Genomic DNA, 23,188 nt, shown 5'->3' with positions numbered 1-23,188 from the left:
CCCAGACTGTCAGCGTCCACATCCTGACACTGAGGTTCCATGGTCTAGGAAATCTTTCATAGCCACGTCTCATCTGATTCTTCTAATAGTCCTGAGACTATAAAATACAGCGAATTTCTCATTATTTCTCCATCAGTATTGTGGTTTCCACTTTGACCGGGCATTGCAATCATATGCAGAGATTTAGGAAAACCTCAGAGATTTCCAAGGAAGGCTTGACCATTGCAGATTTCAAAGGCTGCCCAGGGAATCCCCAAGGGCATCCAACCCATGTGGAAAACCATTGCCCTGGGGCATTTATATCACTCTGGGCCTTCTGTGTCCATGGAATCTAGTTCAGTGTAAGTGCTTGGCCCTGAAAAGTTGTTACATAAAGGAAGTGCTTCTCAAAGTGTTCTTTCTAGGTCAGTAGCACCAGCTGGGAACGTTCTAGGCCTGACCATCTCAGGTCCAACCAAAAGTACCTAATGAAAACCTCTTGAAGGTGGGCCTAGCAGATCTGGTTTATCAAGACTTCTAGGTGATCCTAGGGTTCAGTGAAGTTAGAGAAAAATAGAAGGTAGCCAATAGGAGAAAAGAATGATTTTTTTTTTGCTTGCTATTGATGGATTTCTGTGAGACAATCATTAGAGGACAGGGAGGCAGGGAATCTCCTAGACAAAATCCAGGTAGTGCTGTGTCAATAGATTCAGGACTTGTGGCTACTTACAGTAAAGAAAATTGAAAATTCCCTTTCACATTGCACACATTTTATAATATACTCAATAGGTAAATGTGAATTAACCACATGGGGAAATCGCTGTAGAAAGAAGAGAGAGGAGAAGAAATTTTGCCAAAGTGATTAAAGGCAAATAACATATAGGAAGAGGCTAACCTGGAGAATGAGTTAAGACATTGGCAATAAGAGTTTTGAACCTCCTTAGCTTCTGTACGTACTAGATAAAAATTGGATTACAGCTGGGCACGGTGGCTCACGCCTATAATCCTAGCTACTCAGGAGGCTGAGATCTGAGGATCAAGGTTCAAAGCCAACCCAGGTACAAAAGGACCTGAGACCCTTATCTCCAATTAACCTCTAGAAAACAGGAAGTGGGGCTTGGCTCAAGTGTAGGGCGGTAGCCTTGAGCTGAAGAGCTCAGGGACAGTGCCCAAGCTGAGTTCAAGCCCCATGACCCACCAAAAAAAAAAAAAACAAAAAAAAAAAACAAAAAAAAAAACAAAAAACGAAATTGGATTGCAACAACCTTCTAGTTTTCACTTTGACTTTTTAAGACCCCATAGCGTGGGTCCAGGTTAGAGACCTGGCTCCTCTACCCCCTACACCTTCACAAGGGGCCTAGGATTCTATAAAACCATAGATTGTATGCAATCACAGAAGCCAAGAGAGCAAACGACAGAGGAGTCAGCATCACGGCCGATCATGTTTAAAGATGTCCCTGCTGTGTCAGACTCTTCCCTTCATCACACTCTTAAATGGACAGTGGACAATGAGATTTAAAGAAACACAAATTCTCTTTAATGTAATTCCACATGATCTTTAAGGGCAGAATCCCCACCCACCCCCTGCCGCCACACACACATTCCCCTTCTCCCCCATCCCAGTAAAAGCTGACAGCACTGAATGCCAGTGGCTTACACCTATAATCTTAGCTAGCCTGAAAGCTGAGACCGAAGGATCTCCATGCCAAGCCACAAAACCCAAAACAAAGCAAACACACAATAAACCCAAAACACCAGAAGTGTTAGCCATGAGCAAGAGTAACGAAATCTAGAGTTCAGCCTCAGTACTGGCACAGAGAATTTTTTAAAAGTTTAAGAATAAATACATTTTAAAAATACATTAAAGCTGAGGACATTACACATGGTAATATGGAGTCAAGCATGGGTGTGATGAACCAGGTAGCAGCACATGGAATGCTCCTGGCTCTGCTGTGCAACACCAGACCAATCATTGAACCTCTCTGCATCTATTTCCATCTCTGAAACAGGAACTGACTGGCTTAGCAGATCCCTAAGATTCCTACTAGCTTTAAAAAAATTCTCCATATTGCTAAATCACAAGATTTAAGTAAGATAACAGTGAGAGGTTACTGTCTAGAATTAAGTTGAGTGGAGAGAGAAAGACTAAAAGGATGTAAACTCCTGGGAATAGACCTAACAACCTCACTCTCCTGCACAGACTCCCCTGAAACCACACCTCACAGTTTGACAAGCGTTCTGCTTCCAATGTTCACTCAGAAGGCACCAGAGCACACAGTTTTCACACAGGCAGGGTTCCCTGTAGGCCTCAGCCCCCGCTGGGCTCACATTTTAATGCTCTCTACATCTGGGAAGAGAAGTCTTTGCCTGCACTGTGTATGTGCTTTTCCCTGACAGAACCCAGCAAGGAGGAAATCCAGAAGAACGTCTCTTCAACATGCAGTCAGATCCTCTGGGCTTCACTTGCAATGATTCTGGTCCAAGGCCCAGCATTCTAGAGCCAAACTGGATTCCACTTGAGCCACCAATAACTTGTGGGTGGCTGGAGGGTCAACATGGGGACAAGGACCATCTCTTCTATGGAATATACTATTTATAGAAACAGAATAAAGGTGGGCAGATTCTTTGGCTTAGCAGTTTAAACCTAGAGAGAAATGATCTGGACCCCTAGTCCTGCTGCTGTTGCTTGTCTATTGTTTGCCACTGAGAAAGAGATTTGGTTTCACCAAAGAAAATCTCTAGACTTCTGCTTATTGATCATGCTCAGCAAACGCAGATACAGAAAGATTTTTTTTTTTTGCCAGTCCTGGGCTTGGGCTCAGGGCCTGAGCACTGTCCTTGGATTTTCTCAAGGCTAGTACTCTACCACTTGAGCCTTGGCACCACTTCAAGCTTTTTTCTATGTATGTGGTACTGAGGAATGGAACCCAGGCTTTGTGCATGCTAGGCAAGCACTCTATCACTAGGTCATGCTCCAGGTTATGATTATATATATTAAAAAAAAGCATTTTAGCCTATTAGCATCTGCTCTTCCTGAGACACAACATGACACTCACAGCCAGCCAAATCCTGACAGAAATTTTCCAAAGCACCTGAAGAGACCCAGCACTGCAGTCAAAAACAATGAATACTATTTAAGCTCAAATGAACCTGTGTGTTTCATATGGCATGAATATAACTGTACAACCCAGATTTTAGCCAAAGCTAAAGCTGAACTTAAGTCATTAAAATGTGACATACCGGCCTTAGTAAATGAGCCATATGATATTTTAATAGCAGACATAAATGAATATTTATCACACATCCAGCTCTAGTTAAATATAATCCCTCCCCCACTTCCACTGGGTCTTTTAGAGTTCTAAAAACTTTAGATGTGACCATTCTATGACACAAATGACATATACATATTCTTCAGTTTTTACATTAGAAGGTATCATTTGAAAAATCGGCAGTGAAAAAGATTGGCAATGGATACATCCAACTCTCCCCCATTCTCTTCTTTTCTAACCTGCTATCTCTATTCCCTCCATCCGTCCAAAAATCCCTAAAAGTGAATACTGCCATTCTGCCACCAATGGCATCACTGTAAGTTATTTTACTTTTATTCTCTTTCACTGGCATTTGAGGGCAAGAGATTAGTTTTACTCAATAATCAATATGCCCATGATCTCACCTGACACCCAATGCCCATTCAAAAAATATTTGTGCAATGAATTTATTTCTTTCTGGAAGCTTTGCATCTCTATTGCTCATGCTTTTACAACTCCAACAAAAACTGGGAAATTCAATGTAAAGTTGTCATTATCAAACTGTATTGGAGGATTATTAGCCTTAGTGTGCTGAAGAATCATTTGGGGGCCCTTCTTAAAATAGATTCCTGACTTTCTCCTTCTCCCTTTCATTCCAGTCCAATAAGTCTGTGTGGATAGTATACATCTCTTGTGTGTGTGTGTGTGTGTGTGTGTGTGTGTGTGTGTGTGTGTGTGTGTGTTGATACTGGGGCTTGAACTCAAGGCATTAGCTTTTAAGGTCAAGGCTAGCATTCTATCACCTGAGCCACATTGCCACTTGCTGCATTTTTGGTGGTTCATTGGGGGATGAGTCTTATAGGCTTTTCTATTGGGGTAGTCCTCAGATCTCAGCTTTCTGAGTAGCTAGAGTTACAGGCATGTGCCACTGGTGTCCAGCTTTGGATATCTGCATTTACAGCAAACATTAAAGCACTTTTGGATAGAGGCTATCTTGATACCACAGCCTAGGGGGATGCGACCTGCTTTCATGGTGAACTTCTTGCAAGTATAATGCATAGAGTGCCAAGGAATGAGGAGAGAAAGTACCATAGGAGTCTATTTAGTTCAATCTCATCACCATTCTGATGAAGAAAGTGTGGCCTAGAGAAGGGTGGGAAATGGTCTGAGAGAATTAAGAATAGTTAGAAAGCATCTTCTGAGAAGCTTCATGAAATCACTCTGTCTTTATGTTGCTTACTCTGTAGGTCTAACATGTATTCACCATTCTGCTGCTCATAGGCTATCTTGTTAATATTTAAAAGGCATTTGCTGGTGGCTGGTTTTATCTGAGCAATATTTCTTGTATGTGCAGTCTGTTTCTATACTAAGTGGCATCAATGATCAGAAAACACTCAAGCGTACTAAAAAAAATACTTGGAATGGCCAACTAATGAGGATATTAAGTATATTTTTCATTAGCAATTATGCAGATACTGAAGCCAAGCCCGATGTCTATATATACTTGTATTACTAAATTAAAAGCAACTGTGAGGCAGGGAATAGCAGCATTTCAAAGAGAAACAAATCAAACATGACATGTTTTGACTGCGCTGATGTACAATGATCTGAGCTCATTTTTGAGGGAGAGAAGTTTGGCCCAAAGGAGAAGTGGAGGACCCAGAGCCAGGAATGCGTCACAGAGCTCAGGAGCGCTCCTTCTGGCCTGGTGAAACAGTCATTTCCTCTGTGACTTGGAACAAAAGTCTTTCCTTTCCTACAGGCAGGGAGAGAGGTGCTTGTGTACTTTCGACCTTCCAGGCACCTATGCTGCTACAAGAAGATTAAATCACACCCGCTGACAAGTATTTTCCCCTTCTTTTATTGATCTGATGTACTGGAAAAAGCCAGTACCTTGAATATATTGTATTGGCTCATCCACTCTTGACTCAAACTAGACAGGGCAAACAGCTGGGAACTAGTAGCTCACAGCTATAATCCTAGCTACTCAGGAGGATGAGATCTGAGGATTGTAGCTCAAAGCTAACCTGCACAGGAAAATCCGTGAGATTCTTATCTTCAATTAACTAACAAAGGGAAAAAAATTAGGAGTTGAGTGGTGGCTCAAGTGCTAGAGCACTAGCCTTGAGCACAAAAGCTCCAGGGATGGTGTCCAGATCCTGAGTTCAAGCCCTAGGACTGATGCAAAAATACATATAATAAGTTATGAATATATACTAAAATGTTAACACTAGTTACTACTGTAGAATGGGATCAGGCAGGTACAAATGAAGGCTGAAGTGTTTTTTTTTTTTCTTTTTTTTTTTTTGCCAGTCCTGGGCTTGAGCTCAGGGCCTGAGCCCTGTCCTTGGACTCTCTCAGGGCTAGAACTCTACCACTTGAGCCTCAGCACCACTTCCAGCTTTTTCCTATGTATGTGGTACCGTGGGATCGAACCCAGGTCTTCGTGCATGCTAGACAAGCACTCTATCACTGGGCCAAACTCCAGGCCCGAAAGCTGAAGTGTTTTTCATTGTGTTTACTGGTTGGCCTTTTAGAAAAGCAAGTAGTAAAAGTTATAATACTTAACAATAGTTATAAACAATAGTTATATAACTATTATTGTGCTTTAAAAATATAATAAGGTTGTGTGTGTGTGTGTGTGTGTATGTGTGTGTACACCAGTAGTAGGAGGTGAACTCAGGGCTTGGGCCTTGTCTCTTAGCTTTTTTGCTCCAGGCTTAGTGCTCTACTGATTTAGCCACTTACAGATTTTTGGTGATTAATTGGAAATGAGAGTCTTATGGACTTTCCTGCCTGGGCTGGGTTCAAATCTTAACCCTTGAGTGCCATGATCCAGAGCTCACTCCAGCACTCCCACCAGACCCTAGGCAAGTCAGCTAACCCTTTTAAATCTTCACTTACTCCTCTGAAAACATAGATTTGGATGATTTCATGATCATCTCCAGTCCTATGAATTTGTAAGTAAGAAATATGAAGAGAAAATATGATGAAAATTTCATTTGATGAATGATAGCCTTTATGATAGACTTCATGAAGACCTAGGGCCTTATGCGGAATTCTATAAAAATATGATAGTGACTGGTTCAAAGTAGGCACTCAAATTCATTTTTTTCAATATATGCATTGTTTTAATAGACAAAAATCAAGTCATAATCTTGATTTTTAAAAAACCATATTACTGAACCATATGAAGTCTTATGCATATATAAGACTTACATTTAGGAAGAAAATTACAGAATCTTAACATTGGAAAGAGCTTGTTGCCATCTACAATAACCTTTCCCATGGTGAAGGATTATTATATGTTCTCCTTAATTATTTCATGTGTTTCTGATCTCACTTCTACCACAGGTGGGGTGCTAAAGAGAGCTCATTCTCAGAGCCAGATGGAAATAGAAGGGACACCCCCTCCATTCTCCTTCTAGATCTACCAATGGGGGAAACAGCCTTTTTTTCTTTCTTTTTGCCATAGAGCAAGAGAGTGACCTAATTTCACCAAATCTTTCTTCTGATCTATATATTTCCATTTCCTCCAACCATTCTTTATAAGGTTCCAGAAACAGTGAATCAAGTTTCCTCTTAAATCCCATCCTGGAACTGGACTCGGTTTCAAAAAATGTGGTCTGAAGGGACAGATTCTGTGGAACCATGCGGAATTTGGTTCTGGTTCCATCCTTCTGCTTCTGCTGCAGGTAATTTAGTTGGATAATACTGTCTGTGGGATAAACTCCTGAGTTCCTTAATATGAGCCACTGACAAGCCAAGGCTCTCTCTTAAAAAAATCAGAATACTGAGCTTCACATTTATTTTTGTTAACTTTCTCCGTGATGGTTTCAACCCTTCCTGTTCCAACCTGTCGAGATCACTCTGAATGTTGATACTGACATCCATCAGATTAGCAATCCCGCCCAGCTTTCTGTCATCTGCAAATGTGATCAGCATGCTCCTTTGCCTTCATCCAAGTTTTTGATGAAAAACTCACTGTATTTTTTTTAAAACCTCTTTTAATTTAGTTGATTTGGGTCCAACTTTTGGATAATTTGGAAAAGCTATCTAAAAGCAGGAGAACCCAAGCTATGAGGTCCAACCTGATTCCAAAAAAACAATGCAATTAAAATAAATATGCTGTGCAAACTGGAGCCAGACTCCCAAAGGTAGTATCAGTGTGACCCAGACTGTGACATGGTCAATCCGCTATTTTGGACAAAGCTAACAATTAAATTGGATAAATGTTTGTTGATGAGGAGGATGACACTAGACTAACAGACTGAATGGTGCAGAGGCAAACAAACACACTGGATGGATTTTTCAGTGTGGAGACAGTTCCCAGCTGGGACAACTCAAAGTGCTGGGAGGCTCTGCCATTGAATGTGCAATTAGGGCAGAAGACTGATAATTGGATAATTTGGGAAGAAGGTATTACTTTTGGAGTCTAACTTCTCTAGACTGATCATCAACAGTGATGCTAACTTCCCTGCAACAATGTCAGATCACGCGCCAGACCCTAGCTAAGACAATGTCTACTGGCTTCACAAATGACATTGAATTATATAGACAGAGGCTAGGGTACTTCATGGGAGCAGAATTTTCATTCCCAAAAGTATTCGGGAATTCTAGCACCCACTTTTATTGAAACCATTGAGGCGACGGAGCTTTGGTTCTTAGGGAGCACAGGTTTTGGGTCCAATGTTTCTGACACATGATGCCATTCAGGTGTGGGTTGGCTATATGGTCTTGAGCATGCTGACTTTTTAGCCTCACCTAGTTTTAATTTCCTTTATCGGTACAATGGAGAACATATTGCTTATTTTCATGGTGTAACTGCTGCTGAGTACCTGATGTGTGTGATAGTCATGCTCATTAACACATTAAACAAATGGCAGAATAAGAAAGTTTGATAAAGGTAACTATAAGATGGGTGCTTGTGGCTCGGCTCATGCCTGTAAATCCTAGCTGCTTTGGTGGCTGAGATCTGAAGATCCTAATTCCAAGCCAGTCAGGTCTGACAAATTTGAGAGACTCTTATTCAAAAAAAACAAAAAACAGCAAAGTGTCAGAAGAGGAGCTGTGGCTCAAGTAGTAGAGTACCAGCCTTGAGCAAAAAATACTAAGCAAAGCTGGTGTGGTGATTCACGTCTGTAATCCTAGCTACTCAGGAGGCTGAGATCTGAGGGTCAAGGCACAAAGCCAGATCAGGTACAAAAGGACCTGAGACTCCTATCTCCAATTAACCTCTAGAAAATGGGAAGTGGGGCTTGGCTCAAGGGTAGGGTGGTAGCCTTGAGCTGAAGAGCTCAAGGACAATGCCCAGGCCCAGGGATATGGTGGTAGCCTTTAGCTGAAAAGCTCAGGGACAACGCCCAAGTTGAGTTCACGCCCCATGACCCACACATAAAAAAATACTAAGCAAGAGCACAAGGCCTGGGTTCAAGCTCCAGTTTTGGAACAAAAGAAAGAAAGAAGATAATATACAGAGAACAGTGTCAAATCATTGACAAATATTAGTATATTTCATGCTCACAAACAATCCCAGGAAGTAGATATTATTACCCTTATTACACAGATGTAGAAGCATCAAAAGGTCTAGGCAAATGCTCAGTCACCTTACTAGAAAATAATGGTGTGGAGATTTTCCACTAAGATTGCAGGTTTCCAAAGCCTAAACACTTTACCACTGCATTATTCTGCTACACTAGTATTTGAGACCTGACTTTCGTCAAGAGATGCTACTTGTAATCAGAACAAGAGTCCTCAATCTTAGGTGCTAAGAATTCACCATGCTTCTTATGGAGCCTTGTGATCAGGTGCAGAGAGGCCTATAAGGGTGGGGATGAGGACAAGAGGATCACAGCAAGTATCTCAATCATTGCTGTCAACACCACAGCAATAATGCACTTATATCCAGTGCTAAACATTCAACCAGAAGCTTAAACTGCTGACCAGACATGGCAAAGGCAATATGTAATTGTCACTGCCTGTTGGCTATCCCTTCTGCCCTGGTATCTTCATGTGTGATTCAGTTGATTGGTCTTCCAGTGAGGGTAATGGTCCCTCAACTTGTGCTTATTTAAAGGATGAATGAGACAATGTAGCAAATGATATATCACGGCAAGGTAGTTGTGATCTTTTCTCCTTCTTTATCCCCTTCAGTTAGACTCTACTTTACTAGAAGTTTGCTTTTTGAAATCCCTTAAAATATATATGTATATATATATATATATATATATATATGATTAGAGTGGTGGTCTTAGAAAAATGTTTGTTTTTTTAGAAACACTTTCCAGAAAATCCTCTTATGGCTCTTTGTGGTTTTCAAATCTGATAGGGGGTGGGAATTTACAGAATTCAAATGGTCATCTTTCACTACATGTATGAAAGAACAATGTTGATCCTATTTGGGTTGGCTTAAATAACAACACTAGTGATCATTTCTGGTTTTCCCAAATGTTTTTTTGTATTCCTGTGACTGGTGTTCAAAATACCCCTCTAGAGTTAAATATTGTAATCATCTCCACTGCAGGGGTGAGAGAGCCAGGTGACACAGGCAGGGAGCAGCTGAGGCAGTGTTCCATCCCAGTCCCCTGATGTCAAGGCCAGAGCTCATTCCTTTCCATCAATGGTCTAATCCCTTCGAACAAGCAGCAGGTCAGTCAATGCCGATGCCATTGGGTAAACTGCTTAAGGATAACTTGAGGTTCACTCAGATGGTTTGATCACAATATGAAAACAAAATACACACACACACACACACACACACACACACACACACACACACACACACACCCCAGAAGTCATTTTGTCTAGATTGTGGGGGCTAGGGAGGGGAATCTACAGATTGTAGTTTACCTGGGCATATTTTCATTGGCACCTCTGCTAGGATTCCTGCAATAATGTGTATGACAGGTGCATCTCTGTCAGGGTCATTTGTTAAGGCATTTAGAGAACCAATAAGGTAAAAATTATGTGGTATAATGGATGCACTGAGTTGTTAAATGAAATGAGAACTATAAGAAAGGGTATGAAAACTGTCTAGCACGATGTTAGGTACACAGTCAATCAACTAGCATTGCTATTATCACGAATTGATATTCTGCTCATTCATTTGAAAGCAGGGCATCATAAAACTTACTCTGGAATAATCAAGGTCTCTGGGTGTCGAGTCTGTTAAAGCTCGCACGAGGGCGTTCATCATACAGATAGGAGGGGAAGGTGGAGAGGGCTGAGAAGGTTCCTGCTGTAGTGGGCTCTTTGGTTTGGAAGGCAGCCGACCTCTTCTCCCTTTCAGACTATCTGTACGAACAACTGATGCAGAGAGAGGACAAGAAAACCACATTTCAAGATTATGTTCTGAATAGGTATAGCTCACACAAAGGACCCTAAACACACAGCTGGGCAATGAATGAGATCAACCATTTGAAAGTGGTAATAAGTTTGGAATAATAGTCACTGAGAATCTAATGTGAATGGAAACAAATTGCATATTTACATTTGGTAAGGAATTAAATAGAGCCAAGAGGCATTGTATGTAGGCTCTCTATTGATTTTAAGAAATTAGAATGAATACTCTTCAATTATGTTTAAATGTAAATATGAAGCATAAAATGTAAATACATAAAAAAAACTTGGAATTAAAGAAAAATGAAGAAAATGTGATACACTCGTGTAAATATTAGCAGGTATCAGTGATATCTAAGAATATATAGAAGCAAATTGGTAAAAACAACAACAACAAAAAAAACGTACCTTCTTTAACCATCCCGACACTGAGACACTTCTGAAATCGACAATACTGACATCGGTTTCGTCGTCTCTTGTCTACTGGGCAGTTTTTATTTGCCAGGCAAACATATTTTGCATTTTTCTGCACCGTTCTCTGAGAAAAGACAATACAGAGATAGTCAACTAATAGTTTCTGGAAAGAGGTAGGACCTGACAAGATGTATTTTAATTACAATGTGAAAAGCGACAGTGCAATTCGTATAATTAGATAAATTTAATTTCCTAACACGCTAGCCTGCAGGAAAAACAATTTTATTAGTGTTAGCTGCTGACAATGAAAATCATCTTGGATTGTTCTGAAGCAAGTCTCATGAGACATCCAACTCTGAATGATAAAATCATATCTGAAATTACCAGGTCAACGTATCATACCTTGGAGGATTAGATTATTTCCACTTTTAATATCCCTTTGGGAACAATTTTCTACTTGTTCCACTCCCCTGATTATTGCTGACCTTATTAAAATAAAATCAGAATTATCTGGGATGTACTTCGTATGCTATCACTATTGTAAGTCAAATATCGCAGTAACTGGCTTTGTTGCCCAATAGAGATGAAATCATAAAAAAAGAGAATCAGGATTTAGTATGCTCAAACATGTAGAGAATAATATTCCAATTCAAAAGGAAATTTACTTCATTGACCTATGTAGTTTATTTAATCTTGAAACAATAAATATGAAATCTAGCCACTTTCAATCTTTGAAAACAGAATCTTAAAACTGGGCACTAAAAATCACAATCATAGATAAGAAAGAAAAATCTCAAAGGCAAATGAGAACAGAAAAAAGAAATATGAAAGTCATATACTTTCAGTGAAAATTCCCATTAATATGTTGTTTCATAAATGAATATTGATGCAAAACCAATGGAGTCATATTGTAAAAGACATATCACAAAACTTGGTCTTGGATATAAAAATAACCTCATATTTTTCAGAATCATATCAGATTTGGAAGTGACACATGGAAGGATAATTAAACATATTTTATGCTCCAAATGTAGAAGAATGCTTATTTTTTAATTGAAAACATTTGTGCAAGTGGATGCATTTTTTATTGCTTAGATTTACCTGGATCTAATCAACCCTATATAGAAAGAAAGTTGGAATTCATTTGGGAAGTCTGGGCTGCATAAAAGGGGGGAAAAGGCAAAAAAAAAAGTCTAGGTAATTTGGACTTTGTGTCCAAAATTCTAGATTTGAATCCTTTCTTTATTTTCTATCATCCTTATTCCCTTGTTTCAATATTCACAGTATACCTTTGTAATTTCACTTTAAGATGCAGTTTCAGGACTGCTTATATAAAACATAATATATATCTCAAATCTCAGCCATATCTTCCCAGTCTAAAATGCAAAATTTTCAAGACACACAGACTTCAGGGCTTCCAACATTTAAGTTCTCAACAGCCTGTAAGGATAGGAAGTTGTGTTTCCTGAATGAAGCTCTCTTTCATTGAACATGCTTCATTTCTAACACTCTCTTTCTTGCCATTATCCTCAAGGCAATATGCCAATTTAAGTGCTGTTGGCATTTTGTTTCAGGTATACATTTTCCCAATAACCTGAAGCCTTCCCCACATGTGTGTGTGCCTGCACAGTTTAAGGACAGGGAGAGATCGTTACGGTTCAATCACTGAATTCCCATCATTAACTGCACTTCATGTCACATTTTATAAAGAATTCAATTTAATGGTAGAAAGCCACTGGGTAAAACCTGCTCCCATTCCCTTAATTAACAGATCTGTGGGGTAGGTTCTTCTCTGTCCTACCCCCTCCATTTCAAGTATAGATTTGTTTCCAAGGGATAACTGAAGCAAAAGGAAGCTGCTGGGGGACCATTTAATGAATATTTCTAGATTTGGAACATATTTCCACCATATTTTTGGTGCACCCTTAATTATTTGAGGGATGGTTAATTACAGTTCTCTAAGCTGTCTTTCTTTTTCTTCGTTTCTACTGCCTATTTTATTATCCCTCGGCATTTCCATTGGCATGCTGTAACATCCACCTGCTAAACCAATGTAGCGCTCCCCCCACCCTCGCCAAAGCGTGAATAGTTAAGATAGGGCGAAATAAAGGCCAACCCACAGGTACAATGAATCCAAGATTCTGTATTGAAAACATCAGAATCCTGCAGATCTGGAAGGCACTTACTGCATTGCAAAGTCTTCCCACAACTATTTTCCCATTTAAATACAAAGCTCAATCAACACCAAAAATGACTATTGCAATTGCTTTGACAAGAGGGAAGAAGTTCAGGGAGAGGAGGTGGGGCAGGTAAGTTGTGATACACTGTTCACAGGTGTGGAAATGCCACAATAAAACTCCCTGTGTACAACTAAAGTGCGCAGATAAAAAAAATTTAATTAAAAAAGTAATTGTTGTTTGTTGCTACCCACAGCATGAAATTTACAAATACTATATAGTTTTCATTCAACAATGTACTGTTTTTTTTATGGTCCCTAAAAGATTATAAAGTATGTTCATATATACATATACATTATATGTATACATAATTTAAATCTGAGTTTTATTCACTGATAGAAAAACTGAGGCCTAGTAAGAAGCATCATGCTTAATGTCATATTATTGGAAAGGGACAGATGAACTCCTATTTGAATCTTTTGACTCCAATCCCAGTATGCTCTCATATAGACTCTTGGCCTCTCTGATCCTAGTTAGCCATCAGTATCTCATTTCCTTATATGACTTTGGAGTTTGCAAATGCCTGAAGCAATTAATGGGCAGTAAGCAGGTTAGAGTGAAGAAGTTGAGACAGAAATGCCCAAAGCAGTCTGAGACTCAATAGCAAAAGGAGGAACAGCAAGCAAAGGAGACAGCTATGCCATCCTGACCCTTAAAGTGGTGGAGAGAGCACTGGGCTCTGGAGTCAAATCAGTTGGGCCCATCACACCAACTGTTAACTCAGTGCATTCGCTTTCCCAGAGTCTCAGCCCTCTAGGGCTCCACTTCCTTGTGTGTATGTGGAGGCTGACATGATGACAGTGGTCAATGACTTCTGTGGGTCTATAAAACCAAAGGAGAATTAATCCTTTCAGACCAATCAATGCTGAAATCTGGCAATACCTGCAGCCCAAGGATGCGGGAAGATTGCTAGAGAACAGAGTAGTTTGGTGAGGCCCCAGCTTCTATTTTCTACAGAGGAAATTGTCCCGGATTGCATCTAGCCAGATAGTTGCCAGAGTCTCTTTCTGCAGAACTATGAAAAGGGTGTGCACTGAGGAGCGGGTGGAGAAGGAGGAGGACCCACAAACATGAGCAGCCTCTCGCCTCCATCCCAGCGTTCCTTCTTGGAGTCTAAACTACCCTGACCTGGCTTCAAATCCTCAACTTCCTCATCTCTGACGCAAGGATCATTACTATCTCCCTGTGAGACACTGTGAATAAAAACAGTCACTGAGTGACCAAAATTCAATCAACTCCATCTCAGGTCTAAGAAAGAGTCCCAGCTCTTTCTTACTGGGGGGGATTAGGATCCAGCCATCCAGTGCAGACCCGATTCTCTCAGACAGCCTAGATGGACAGTCAGGACGGTCTGCTAATCCACTTAAATTTCTCCCCAGAAAGACACTCCTAAGGCCAGACCAAGGCCAAGAGGAGACCATTCAAGCCCACTGGGGCAGCGTCTCCCACACAGACGTCCAGTGTAAGGCCCCTGGGAAACGTGAACCCGAATGAAGGCGCTGGGAAACTCTGACAGGTCTTCCTGGGGTGTAGGAGTATTTACCCTGCTGGCTTCAGCAGGGGGAGGGAGGCGGGGTGCTGGCTGCGGAGGGGGGAGGAGGGAGGGCGCAGAGGGGGGCGCGCAACTCACCTTAAAGAAGCCCTTGCAGCCCTCGCAGGTGCGCACGCCGTAGTGCTGGCAGGCCGCGTTGTCCCCGCACACGGCGCACGTGCCCTCCCCGGAGGACGAGCTCCTGTTGGGCGGAGATGGCAAACTGGGGCTCTCCGCGAGTAGGCTGGAGGCCGGAGGGGAAGTGGTGAGGCCCAGCGTGGGGAAGGCCAGCGTGGCCGGCCTCTTGGCCAGCGGCAGCCCGTACGGGTGACCCTCGAGCGCGGCGGCCTGGCTGCCCGTAGCGGCCGCGGCTCCCAGAGGCAGGCTGAGCGCGGCGGCGGCCGTCGGGTCGTACCCCAGGTGGTGGCCGCCGGCGGGGCTGTGCGCCGGCGGGTGGGGCGGCGAGGGCTTGAAATGAAAGAGCGGGAAGCGCGCGCCGGCCACCGAGGGCACCGCCTTCATCTGCGGGTCGAGCAGCGGGCCGGGGGCGATGCAGCCAGGCGCAGAGGGCAGCGAGTCGTCCCACAGCGCCCCGGCCTGCGGGGGGAAGCCCGGCGTGGTGGGGGTGGACGGCGGGGATTGCTTGAAGTACATGGAGGTGCTGGGCAGTACTTCGTCCTCTGGACCGGAGGGAGGAGGAATGGATGGCTGTGGCTGCTGTGGCGGTGGCTGCTGGGGCTGGTGATGATGGTGGTGGTGGTGATGGTGGTGGTGGTGGTGGTGATACCCATGCGCGCGGCCCTCTTCCATCTTGATCAGAGACCTCGGCCCCGACGGCTGCATTTGGTACAGGCAGGAGGGCTTGAGTTCATAGCTGCTTCCCTCCATGAACGTACTGAAGCTGGGCAAGGACGTCGTGGCCGTGGCCGTGATCTCCGTGCTGCTGAGGTTCATGGTCAGCTTGTCGTAGTCAGGGTTCATGATTTCCGCGGTGTATTCCGAGCCATAGGTCTGCACTGCATAACTGTAGCCTGGAGGCGAAGGGCTATACTGGGCTTGCACGCAGGGCATATCTGCAGGGACAGGCATGAGAAGGTTTCAGAAGCCAGGCCACGCTTCTTTCCTGGTTTAACAGGCAGCATGGAACTCACTGCCCTCTAAATGTGGAAAGCCAGGAGGAAGTGACAACCTGTCCTCCGTCTGTCTGGTGGCTCACTCTCTCCCTCCCTGGCAAGACAGCTGAATCCTCCCCAGGCAAACAAAGAGACCTTGGGATACCAGAAGCTGACCAGAATGTCTGTACCCATCTTCTCTGCCTTGTTTTATTCTCCACCAGCTCTGGAACCTTGATGCCTTCCCCAATAAACCCAAAGCTGCTATTATTATTATTATTATTATTAGTAGTAGTAGTAGTAGTAGTAGTAGTAGTAGTAGTAGTAGTATTGTTGTTGTAGCTTTGAGTCCTATAAACGTAAGGCAGTGACCTCTTCAGCCACAAGGCAGGAAGACAAAAAGGAAAGCCAGTAAAGGTTCTCTCTCTCGGTTAATTTTAGGAGAAAGAAGCTATTGGTTCCTTCAAGGCGCACGCGCACATGCACACACACACACACACACACACACACACACACACACACACACACACACACACAGGCTGGTTTGTAAACTTACCAGTTAGTCAAAAAGATGTCCTATGTGGGACTTACTGGCCAAGAGAGATGGTGACATTGTAACATTTTACAAGTGCCAACTGAGACTGCCCACACACGTCCTGGTGATTGAGTCCCACCCCCTCCCCATTCTTCACAAGACTAGCAGCCTGAACACACTGGACCCTGTTGATGACTTCAGCCAGCTAGGTGGCGAAGTGGGAACGTAGGCCCAGGAAATGGACTCGGGGGAGTTTGTGCCATCTGCAAAGAAAAAGATCAGCAGCTGCAACAGCACACCCACCAAATCTGCTCTCTGCTGTACACTACACACATGCGCGCGCACATACACACATATATGTTTCCTAATTTGGACTAATAAACTATCAGTGGCTGTTTTATGACAACAGTCACTCATAATAGGCAAGTAAGTCTAGGTATTTTCATAGGACCACAGAATTAGTTCCATAGACAAGAAGAAAGCAGTTTTGGAACAGATTTGCTTTCTCTGCTAGTTTGACTACATGGAGCCCCAAAGAGACTGGTATCCAAGCTGACTACTGCTGTTCAGAGAGGAACTGGGTGAAAAGGTTCTGAGAATTATTGACACTAGTGGGTGATCTATCGACTTTCCTTCTTTATGGTTAAATAGAAGTGGTAAAATGGGCAGTTTCTGGTGGTTGGTTTTTCTGAGCCAAAGGAAAACCGGGTACTTCTGGTCTGCTTGGAGTGTCTGATGTAAAAGATGTGACTAATAGAAAAGTGAATTCTTCGAGTTTCCTTTGACATCTTTCTCTTACCCACATTTCCAAATCTGATTGAGTCATGCGGGTATGGGATGCAATCTTGACTTGAAAAAAGGTGAGGAGGACCTGTTGGAAAAAGCAGTGATGGCCAGAGGAGAGAGAGGAGGGAGAGAGGGAGGGAGGGAGGGAGGAAGGAAGAGAGAGAGAGAGAGAGAGAGAGAGAGAGAGAGAGAGAGAGAGAGAGAGAGAGAGAGAGAGAGAGAGAGAGACTAGGCAGGCTAGTTCAAGCCTGTCTTTTTTTTTTTTTTCCCCAAGCAAGGTTCTTAAATACACCCTTCCTAATCTGAAGTTAGAGGGCTACTTATTTTGGTGTCCAATGATTGGGATGAACTGAAAAGCTAATCATTTCAAAGAAAGAACACTGCAGCTCTTCCATCTTCTCCCCGCCCTTCAGCACCACTGGGATTTCTCCCTTGGTCTTTTCTATCATTCACTACTGATTTCTTTTCTTTGTGTCTTTCTGAAGTTTTCTGCTGAAAGATGATGAGTTTTTTTGGGGGGACTAATGTTCTATGGATCTGCATCTATCTCTGGTACCTACATCAACAGTAACACTTTAACAAATTTGTAAGGAGGCAGTGAAAACTAAGCCTGGCTTGGGCCTTCTCTTTTTGCCAAACTTCCATTGATGTACTGGCTTTGGGTTCAGATATGTCCCCCTTTTCCCACGAAGCTCCAATCATTCAAACTTCATCACCCAAGTGATTTTGGTTTTATATAGACAAAAAATGCTCTTTAATGCTGTAAGTAATCCTACATGTCTTAAATCAATATACTAGATACAAGAGGAGAGTGAAAATTAAGACATTCCCATGTATACAAGATCCGAATCTACTGGAGTACTTGCATTTCCCCCCCTTAGGTAAAAATCCCATTTTGAGAAATCCAGAGCTTAGTTTTATCTGCTGCTCCATTTGGTAGCAACAGGGTGTGGTATCCAGAGGAGCGACGTGCGTAAAACACACCTGCGCCGCAAAATGCGGGGCCAGTAGCCGCTGAGTTGGCACTGGGCAAGTTGACCAGCCTGCCTGCTGGATGTGTGGTCTTCCCACCCACACCGCCCATGGCTTCTGAAGGTGAAGGTGTCCTGCTTACAAACCTACCTGGAGGATATCTTGTGCGCTGAATGGTGGGGCTGGGGGTCTCTCCAGCAGAGGCTGAGAGTGTAGGCGGAGGAGATGTCCTGCGAGGCGAATCGGTGCTGCCCGGCTCCGCAGAGGGTCCAGGCTCAGGGCCCGGGCTCGCCGGGCTGCGTTCTCCCGCAGTGGGTTCTGCAGGCACGGAGAGGGAGAAAACACACATTGGCGGTGAGACCAGGCTGGGTCGCTGATCCTTTTGCTGGGCAAATGGGGAGTGAGTGTGGGTGGGGTGGGGAGAACCCTACAGGAGGAGCCGGTTGCAAAAGTGGGTTTTTTTTTTTGCCTCTTTCTTTTTTAAAATTACAGAGAATGCTCTTAAGGTTAAGAAAAGGTGCTTAAGGGGTCCCAGAATCCCAGAGCAAGATACATCAATCACATTGTCTTGGGGAAAGCCGGGGGTAGGCTGTCTGAGCCCACTGCTCCGCCGCTTTGTGGCACGCGATCTGAGAAAGCCCCGCAGCCTGTCGTCGCCCACAAATTAATCTCTGCCCCCATGATTAGCTCAGAGCCCTCGAAATCAAGAGGAGGAAAAAAAAAGTCAAATACAAGTGAACACTCTGGCGACCATTTCAGCCGGAATTTGGGAGTCCGTGGGTGTGCACGAGCGGAAAATAAGCTATTTTCCAACTCTACCCCTCACCCCACCCCTCAAATGCGAATTTCACACGTTGCATAGGAAGTGCACAAGGGCTGGAACGAATGCGTGAATGCCTGGAGGAATTAAGAAACTCCGCGCTTTTCATTCTAAATGCTAATGGAGCTTCCCTTCTATTAGCCGCGAGTTTCAGGGGCCAGGGGTCAAACAAACAAAAGGGCACCAGTGGAAAGAAGGCCAAGAGCGGAGCGCTGGAAAACGGGGGCGGGGGTGGGAGGTAGCCGGAGACCTCGGCTGGTGGGGCGGGCTGAGGGAGGTCCCCTGAACCCAGCCGGCAGTGTCCTCCGGGGTGGGGGCTTCAAGGTTCCCCGACACCCGAAGGGGCGCTTCCCGGAGGGCGCCTGGAGTAGCTCGCCAGCAAACGTCTCAGCGCACAGCCTAGGGAAACTTTGTAGCTGAAAACATCGCTTGGCTGGCCTGGGGAATAATGGATCTGACTGCCCTAAAGAATGGCCTATGGCGCCCCCTTTGCTCCGGGTGGGCACAGCTCGAAGGGTAGGAACTGGATGGAAGAAAAAAGAAAAAAGAAAGAAAGAAAAAAACCCAAAGCAAACAACAACAAAACCTCTCCAGTGCGCTGGCGAGAAGGTCGTGTAAGTTTCCTCTCCTGTTATTCCTGTGTCTGCATCTTGCTTGTATAGTAAGAGAAAAAAAAAGTGTGTGTGTGTGGGGGGGGGGTTCCGAGCTACCAGGTCCTGGAAACCCTCAACCACTAGGAAATGGGGGACTCCCACTGCCACCACCCCCAGCCCAAGCTGCACCCACAGAAAGCAGTAGGGCTGGCCCAAGGTCATCTTCCCACCACAGTAACATGGATCGGTCTCCTCGCACCCTCGGTGTGGGGGGGGGCGTCTCGAGCAATCGTCCCCCACTCCCCCGTGGGAGTCTGCATCCCTGCCCCTCCCAAGGAACCTTACAAGCGAAGTCTTTTTCTAAGGTGAGGTTTCTTCTCTCCCGCGGGCGCGGGTGTCGAGTCCCCAAGGAAGGGGGTTCTGCCCAGAGTCCTGCGTTCTCCGGGAAGAGCCACACCGCCTCTTCCTACGGCCCCAGTCGAGCGCCCCATCTTTCTCTCCATCTCTCCGCCTCTTTCCCCCCTCAACCCCTCCCCAAATCGCCGGTTACCTAGGCAAAGGCTCTGCCGCCTTGGAGACCACGTTCTGCGGTGGCAGTTCACGGGCCGCCGGGGTCCGGAACATAGAGCCTTGGGAGTTGTAAATTAGGAAGAAATAACCACCTCTGCCAAAGCCCCTTTTCTGTTCTCGTGAGCAGACGAGAGGAACACCCCCGTGTTCCTCTCCCGGGGCTGTGGAGTGTGTGGAGGAAACCGTGCAACACACCATCGTGGCCCGGGCTCCTCCGCGGAGTTTCCATCCTGGCTGAGTGGGGGCGGAGGCCGGGCGGGGGCTCGGGGAAGGGAGCGGGCAGGGACAGCGAGGGAAAAGACCGGTTCTCAGAAAGACCTCGGGAGACCAGACAAACCGCGGGGAGAATTTCCGTGAGCGCGCGCGCGCGCAGGGGCCCGGGAGAAAGGTGCGGGGTTTGCCTGGAGAAGGGAGGCCGGGGCGGGGTGGGGGTGTGGGGTGGGGAGATGTCTTTGAGATTCCCGTTACAGTGCCTCTTGTTCCACCACCACCACTCGGATAAAGTACTTTTTTCATTCATTGTGCTCACTCTCCGCGTGGGGCAGCTATTCTTTATCCCCTAGTCCAGTTCTATATATTTAAAAAAAATCACTCCTCAGTGGTAGGGAAGGGGAGATCTAGGACTGGATTCGCTCTGAAACGACTGCCCTGGACCTCTCCTTACACACCCCAAAACCCTGGGGGAGCCGTGGAGAGAGATCGCTGATTACTCAACGCCCCGCAGCATTTCTTAGGTAACCCAGGGGAAGAGACAAAAGGCAACCTCCAAGAATGTTCTTAGAAATCCAGGGACCGACGCCGCTCTCCTCCCTCGCCACTGCCACAAGATTCCAACAGGTTTGAGAGGCGCCCGGCTTCGGCCGTCGATGCCGAGCGCAGCCTGCCCGCCTTCCTCTCGCCACCGAGAACTTTCATTTCTACCCGGAGTAGTGAAACACGCCGAGCACCCCCCACCCCCCTCCCCAAAGCGCGAATTCTATCAGTGCAAACTCAACTCTGCCCTTCCCACCCCGAAACCAAGCCCCGGAGGAGACGGACACCCTTCCCCACGCGTGCCGGGGCGCGGGAGCCAGCCAATTACACCCCATTACCTCCAGAGAGGGAAGCGTCCACCGGCCAGGCGGCGACGCCGGGCAGACGTGCCTAGCGGAGTCCCCGGGCTCATTTCAATACAATACACCACATTCCTACAATTAGGACCTCTTTCCGGAGATCTCCCCAGGCTCCCCCCGCCCCTTCCCCACATCCCCACCACCACCCCGGGCAAACTCCAGCCCCTGCTGTCCCAGGCCTCTCCCTCCCCCCTCCCCAGCGCGCTCTCTGTCTATCCCTTCCACCGTCAGGTGTATTAACTGGGATCCATCGAAGCTCCCCCCCCTACTTTCCATCCCACTTAAAAAAAATGGGGGGCAGGAAAATGCCTGCCGTTCATCAAAACCCGGGTTGCAACTCCCCGCCGCCGCCGCCGCCGCCGCCGAGAGCATCATTACCATGACAACTAGAGCCGAAATACCCTGAATTACACCGCCGGAGCCGCCGCGGCGCAAATCCCCGTCCTCCTCTTTGTTAGAGGCTTTTGGCCTCTTGGGGTGGGGGAGAGGAATCCCACCGCCTCTCCCGAGTCCCTCGGAGGCCCCGCTAGCGGGGAAAAGTTTGCCATCACCACCCACCGCCGATGGCTTTGGGCCGCCAGGCTAAAGAAAAGCAGGAATACAAACGGTGGTGGTGGTGAGGGGGGGGCGCGTGTGTGCGCCGTGGACCCCACACGCAAAAGTTGCCAATTTGGGGGAGCGACGCTTCCCGGCGCGCCAACTTTCAAGCAAGTTCACCTCCTCCCCTTACACACACACACACACACACACACACACACACACACACACACGAGCGCACGCTTTTTTTCCTTTTAAAATACAACTGGGCAGATCTCATACGTACTTGAGTGCTGTGGCGGTTCCGTCTTTAGAGCGAGTTTCTAGAGAGCTGCCTCGAAATCTGCACTGGGAGGCCAGGGGTGGGGTGCGCAGCGGGGTGAGGAGGGGTCGGGTCCAGTCACAGCTGCTGTCCCGGAAGGGTTGCGAGGTCCAAGCCCAGCGGCTCCCAGCAGCGGTGAGCGACGGCCGGGGCGATGCTGCGATCCCGACTCATGGAGAGAGAGAGAGCCGCCGAGAGGTTCCGCCGCCGGCGTCCGGGCTCCGGTGGACGACCCCGGGGTGGGGGGAAAGGGTGGGAGGTTAGGCGGCCGCCGCGCTTCCCAGCTCCGCGGCCACTGTCCGCGCTGTCAGCGGCTCAAAGTGAGCCGGGAGGGGCGTCCGGCTGCGGCGCGGCGAGAGGGGTGTGAGCGCGCGGGAGAGAGTGGAGTGTGTGTGCGTGTGTGGAGTGAGTGTGTATGTGTGTGTGTGCCCGCGCGCGTGTGTGTCTGTGTGTGCGAGTGAGGGAGCCGCGGGTGTGAGCGTGTCTGTGTCTGGGGAGCGGAGGAGGAGCGGGAGCTGGAGGGGTGGGGGGCGGGAGGCTGGAGACTCCGCTCTCCCGGCTGCGCGCTCGCCGGCTCTCTCGGCACGTCATTTATGCCACAGGAGCCCTAGCGGCCTCTCCATAGAGTGCCTGGAATGCGAGACGTCAATGTGACGCCATGGGACGCTACGTCACCCTCCTCCTCCCTCCCCTGGCCCAGCCGGTTCCGCGTGTGCGAGGGAGGGTGTCTGAGTGTGTGTGTGTGTGTGTGTGTGTGTGTGTGTGTGCGCGCGCGCGCGCGCCCGCGCCCCCCGCCCCCGGGCCATTCTCACCATCGCACAATGGAAAGTGAGCCGTAGTGGCCCCGTGCAGCCCCGGGGCGGGGCGGGGTAGTGGTGGTGGTGTGTGTGTGTGGGGGGGAGAGTTCCGAGGTCGCCGCGGCCAGCCCCTTCTCGGGGGCGCGGCTCTCCTGGGCGTGCGTTTTCGGGGGAGAGTGCTGGAGCCCGCCCGCGGGTCAGGCGGGACCGCCCAGCTGTCAGGATGGGGGTGGAGGAGGGGGGAAGAGCGGGGAGGAGCGCGGCTGGCGCGTCTCCGAGGCTGCC

The 23,188-nt window shown here is 46.5% G+C and overlaps 1 protein-coding gene across 1 annotated transcript in view; it reads right to left on the bottom strand.

Annotated features, from left to right (window-relative positions):
• The window catches only part of Nr4a3 (nuclear receptor subfamily 4 group A member 3), a 43,086-nt gene extending 20,493 nt beyond the window's left edge, over positions 1-22,593 (bottom strand). Inside the window, exons 1-5 of the mRNA XM_090330318.1 lie at positions 22,071-22,593; positions 18,303-18,470; positions 14,847-15,820; positions 10,974-11,103; positions 10,360-10,532 (exon numbers count right to left, since the gene is read on the bottom strand). Coding sequence (XP_090186444.1) covers positions 10,360-10,532; positions 10,974-11,103; positions 14,847-15,818 — 1,275 coding nt within the window. The 5' untranslated portion in view covers positions 15,819-15,820; positions 18,303-18,470; positions 22,071-22,593. The remainder of the gene's footprint in view (positions 1-10,359; positions 10,533-10,973; positions 11,104-14,846; positions 15,821-18,302; positions 18,471-22,070) is intronic.
• Positions 22,594-23,188: the final 595 nt, after the last annotated feature.

The sequence above is a fragment of the Megascapheus bottae genome, chromosome 3, assembly GCF_031878675.1.
Source record: "Megascapheus bottae isolate mThoBot1 chromosome 3, mThoBot2.hap1, whole genome shotgun sequence".
NCBI lineage: Eukaryota > Metazoa > Chordata > Mammalia > Rodentia > Geomyidae > Megascapheus > Megascapheus bottae.
The sequence above is the reverse complement of the archived record's forward strand: the minus strand, read 5'-3'. Positions and strand labels throughout refer to the sequence as shown.